General features: G+C 45.8%; 1 protein-coding gene across 1 annotated transcript; it reads left to right on the forward strand.

The window, feature by feature from the left end:
* The first annotated feature begins 550 nt into the window (after window positions 1–550).
* On the forward strand, window positions 551–961 carry LOC121872859 (histidine-rich protein PFHRP-II-like). The gene has a single exon (XM_042375909.1). It carries the CDS (start codon window positions 551–553, stop codon window positions 959–961), a length of 411 nt encoding a protein of 136 aa, XP_042231843.1.
* The last annotated feature ends 4,047 nt before the right edge of the window (window positions 962–5,008 follow it).

Here is a 5,008-nt window from a genome sequence, read left to right on the forward strand (position 1 = left end):
TCACTCTCTTTTCCTCTCTCTTATCCTCCTTACCATTTCACCTCTCCCATTATACCACGCTCTCTCTCTGCCTCTCCACTCTCTACCCTCCTCCCTTACCCCTTTCTCGTTCTCTTCTACTTCCCTCATCTCTCTCTCTCTCTTTCTCTCTCCTACTCTGCTTCCGCTCTCCCTTGTCCCGCCTTCACTCCTCTCTCTCTCTCTCTCTCTCACTGTTTCTATCCTCCCTACCTCTCTTTCCCTCAATACTCATCTCCCCCTCTCTCCTTCTCTTCCCCCTCTCCCTCTCTGTCAGTCTCTCCCTCCCCTTCCTCCTGGGGCTAGACCACCTGCCCTCATCATCATTTACCTGCAGGCGTCCTTCAGCCACCTCTCTCTCTCTCTCTCTCTCTCTCTCTCTCTCTCTCTCTCTCTCTCTCTCTCTCTCTCTCTCTCTACTCTTCCAAAGTTCATGCATACACACTGGCTTCTGTGTTGTTGACTTAAGCTATGACGTTCATGATGCTGACAACCATAATGCTGACACTAATCTTTTGCTGACGAAGTCATAATGCTGTCAACCCAACATAATGCTTTGACATCCATGCTGCTGATATTTCATAATGCGCTGACATCCATGCTACTGAAGAAAATAATGGTCAAAATCCATGCTTACTTTGACGATCATAATGCTGACATCCATGCTGCTGATGTTCATAATGCTGACATCCATGCTACTGACGAACATAATGGTCAAATCCATGCTGCTGACGATCATAATGCTGACATCCATGCTGTTGACGATCATAATGCTGACATCCATGCTGTTGACGATCATAATGCTGACATCCATGCTGCTGACGATCATAATGCTGACATCCATGCTGCTGACGATCATAATGCTGACATCCATGCTGCTGACACTCAGCCTGATAATCCTAATGTTATCAATATCTCCTGCGTTGCTGACTCATGCTCCTGACATTTTTTTCGTGTCGTTAACGGTGTATGATATCGGCTGACAGCACCGACGTCAGCGTGTGGAAAGGTGAGGTAGAAGAGAGACTGGAAGATGAGGAGGAAGAAGAGGCAGGAGAGAAAACGACGAAAGAAGAGATGGGAAGGAGAAGAGAGATGATAAAGTACGAGACAGAAGAAGAGGAGAAGATGGGGGAAGTAGGAGGAGGAAAGGAGAGGGTGGAAGAGGAAGATTTAGGAAAGGAGGAGGGGAAGGAGGGAAAGGAATAAAGGAGGAAGGAGGGAGGGAGAAAGACACGGCCTCACACACCTGAACGTCTTGCCGTCCTCCTCACCTCCACCTGTTACTGCCACTCGCGTCTTGTGGGTGTCTTCCGCATTCCTTCTTCCCTCCCTCACTTCCTAGCAACCTCCCTCCTTCCCTCCTTCATTTCCTAACAACCTCCCTCCCTGACACCTTCCCTCCCTCCTTCCCTCCTTTCTTAACTCCCTCCCCCTCTCTTTCTTAACACCCCCTTCCCATGGTGAAGGATGGGAGAGAATGATGATGGTCAAAGGTGATAGAGAAGGACTGATGGACGGGGACTGACGTGAAGGATGAAGGAGTAGGAAGGATCATATAGGATGGAAGATGAAGGAGGAGAGGAATTCTAACAGTGAGGAGTAAAGGTGGCAGTAGTGAGGTTGGTGAGGAGTGGTGGTGGTAGTTAGGGCCAGGGGTGAGGGTAGGGCCAGCACTCAGCAGCTGACCCTCCTAACACCACAAAAAGCAGCAGTAGAGTAACCCTGGTAAGCTGTCTGGCTCCCCTCCCGCTCTCCCTCTCACCTGCCACAACCGGTTGTCGCCACACCTTCAGCTGCCCCGGGGGACTGCCCATGATGGTCCTCACCTGTGCTGTCTAGCCTTCACCTACCCTGTTCTTCACCCCATAAACTTTTTAATACATTTTACCATCAAAACCTTCCCTACTTGCGTTAGCTCTTGTGCGTTATGTTAAGTAAATTCAGCGCCAGTATGAGTCCACGTAAGCAGTGACGTCATGAGGGAAGGTAATCACGGCGCATGGGTGTAGAAGCACGTGCGCGCGTGTCGCACCTGCCTGCCACGTGCCGCAGCAGGTACGCTAAAATTCACCTTTTGTCCTCCCGGCGGAAGACCAGAAACTGCTTCCTGCGTGACGGAGGTGACACCGCGGCCACCAGGAGGATTCTAAGCCACAAGAGAAGGGGAAGTAAGGGAGAGATCTGCTTGTGTTTGGGAGGAAAGGGAAGGGTGGGAGGGAAAGAGGGAGGGAGGGTGAACAGATGGTCGGGCCACTATTGCCAACGCATCACAACACGTCACTCTCTCTGTTACTCAACCCTCACTGGTAGTCTCATCACCTGAACCTCCAGGCTCTCTCCTACACACACCTCCTCCTCCACATACACCTCCAGTAAGGCTCCGGCAACACGAGGAACAACTCCAAGTATAATAAGAGGCAGAGTGGCAACACCAGCTAAGCGGGCAGCCCACACTGACGCGGGTCACGCACCTGGTGACGGAGGGGACACACACACACACACACACACACACACACACACACACACACACACACACACACATCTCAGTACTGTGACTACATGGGTTAAGTAATGTTATACTTTGTATATTAATATGAAAATCCGGACCTCCAGTTTATGGAGCAGATATATTACATTGGTTTATAGTAATGGTTATGATATGGTTTAAGTAATGGTTTAACTACTAGTTTAAGTAACGGTCTAAGTAAGGGTCTAAGTTATGGTCTAAGTAGCGGCTTAAGTAATGGTTTATATAATAGTTTAAGTAATGGTTAAGTAATGGTTTATGTAATGATTTAAGTAATGGTTCATATATTAGTTTGTAATGGTTTAATTAATGGTTCATATAATGGTTTCTGTAATGGTTTACTTTATGGTTGATATATTGGTTTATATAATGGTTTAAGTAATAGTTTGTATAATGGTTTAAACAATAGTTTATATAATGGTTAAAGTAATGGTTTAAGTAATGGCTTATATAATGGTTAAAGTAATGGTTTATGTAATGGTTATATATAATGGTTAAAGTAATGATTTATGTAATGGTTTAAGTAATGGTTTATATAATGATTTAAGTAATGGTTTATATAATAGCTCAAGTAATGGTTTATATAACGGTTTAAGTAATGGTTTATATAATGGTTCAAGTAATGGCTTAAGTAATGGTTTATATAACGGTTTAAGTAATGGTTTATATAATGGTTCAAGTAATGGTTTATGTAAGGTTATCCCAACTGTCTTAACAACTACAACACTCACTATTATACTGAACTCTGGCATATAGTAGTAGCTATACCTAACTCTCGGAGACTAACAGTACGGTGTATATACAGACACACACACACACACACACACACACACACACACACACTACCCTGGACCTGGACACACAATACCACACTCCAGCACTCAGACTTACAGCTCACAATCACACCAATTCACCAGCGTCCACCTGCCACCGTCCGCGATAAAAACGTGGGAGACGATCTTTAGGGTGTGGTGGTGGGGCAGCTGTGTGCCGCCCTGCCTCCTATTATGCCCCAACTTATTATACTCTCACTCGTTGCATACGTCAGCCCTGGTTTGTGATGCCGTGCGTGTGGTCGCTCAGGTATAGTGAAGACCAGACTATAGTGATACCCAGTACCTCTTAGATTATATATATATATATATATATATATATATATATATATATATATATATATATATATATATTGCAAAAATAACAATTACAATACTAGTACCGAACTACTATCACTACAACTATTACTACAACAAATAATAATAATAATAATAATAATGATAATAATAATAATAATAATAATAATAATAATAATAATAATAAATTACTACTACTACTACTACTACTACTACTACTACTAATAATAATAATAATAATAATAATAATAATAATAATAATAATAATAATAATAAAAAATAATAATAATATTAATACAGTTTCCAGCACGATGGTTAAGTTACTAAAGTGTACATCAGGGATGACAACATAATCATCCAACACCACATATAAGCGACTCACTGTAGGCTGTGGCTCGAGGACTAAGAATTACCGTAATGACCAGCATCTGTCATCAAGATCATCGACAAATACAATAGTTATCCTTCATCTGTCATCCTCGGCAGGTAAACAAACAGACCCAGGCCCACGTGCAGTGAAGCGCGGGTAATCATACGCTTAGACTCACGACTATTGGTCTATCTGAAAGGTTAATTTTATCGTTAGGCTGTTAGGCTTACCCCTTGATGAGTGGACATTTGGTAGGTTCGGCCCTTACCCTTCCTCCTCCCCTCCCCCCTTCACGCCTCCCCTCCCCTCCCCTCCCCTCCCTTCCAACTTAATGGTTCTCTCCTCCCCCTCTCCACTCTCCCCCTAACCACGATCTTTACACCATCTGTCTCATATCCCATATCCCTAACCTCATCCCCTCCCCCTCTCTCTCTCTCTTCCCTTCTCCTCCTCTGCTCTCCCCTTATCCTCCAGCCCCCTATCCCTCACCCACCCTGTCCCTCACCTTACATCCTGTATACTCACCTCTCTCCACTCACATCATCAGCCTCTCCCATCCGCCTCGACCCGCCCCCTCCCTACCTTCACCTCTCCCCCTCCTACCCCACTCTCCTTCATCCCTTCCTCAACATCCCCCCAACCCCCACAGCCTCATTTTACGTATGCCCACTTCTATTCAGCCTCAACCTCACCCCCCTCCTGCTCCTCATTCACTCTCATCCTCTTCTCTCACCCCCTTACCCTTACCCTCTCTCTTTCCTACCCTTACCCCTTCCCTCTTACCTCCCATACACACTCCCTCACCTCCCACCTCCACCTCACCATCACCTCCGCCCCCACCCGCCCACCTGCTTGGCTCGTTAATTAGTGTGTTTACCTGCATATCTTCATTAGCGTGCCCGTCCGGCCACCCACGACAGATGCAGTCACACCCGCCCGCCCGCACGGCCTCCCCGCCCG

Source organism: Homarus americanus, unplaced genomic scaffold (genome assembly GCF_018991925.1).
Source record: "Homarus americanus isolate GMGI-L3 unplaced genomic scaffold, GMGI_Hamer_2.0 scaffold11022, whole genome shotgun sequence".
Taxonomy (NCBI): Eukaryota; Metazoa; Arthropoda; class Malacostraca; order Decapoda; family Nephropidae; genus Homarus; species Homarus americanus.

What these genes read in the sequence shown, in the direction of transcription:
- LOC121872859 (XM_042375909.1), top strand. Translation starts at nt 551, where the DNA reads ATGCTGTCAACCCAACATAATGCTTTGACATCCATGCTGCTGATATTT.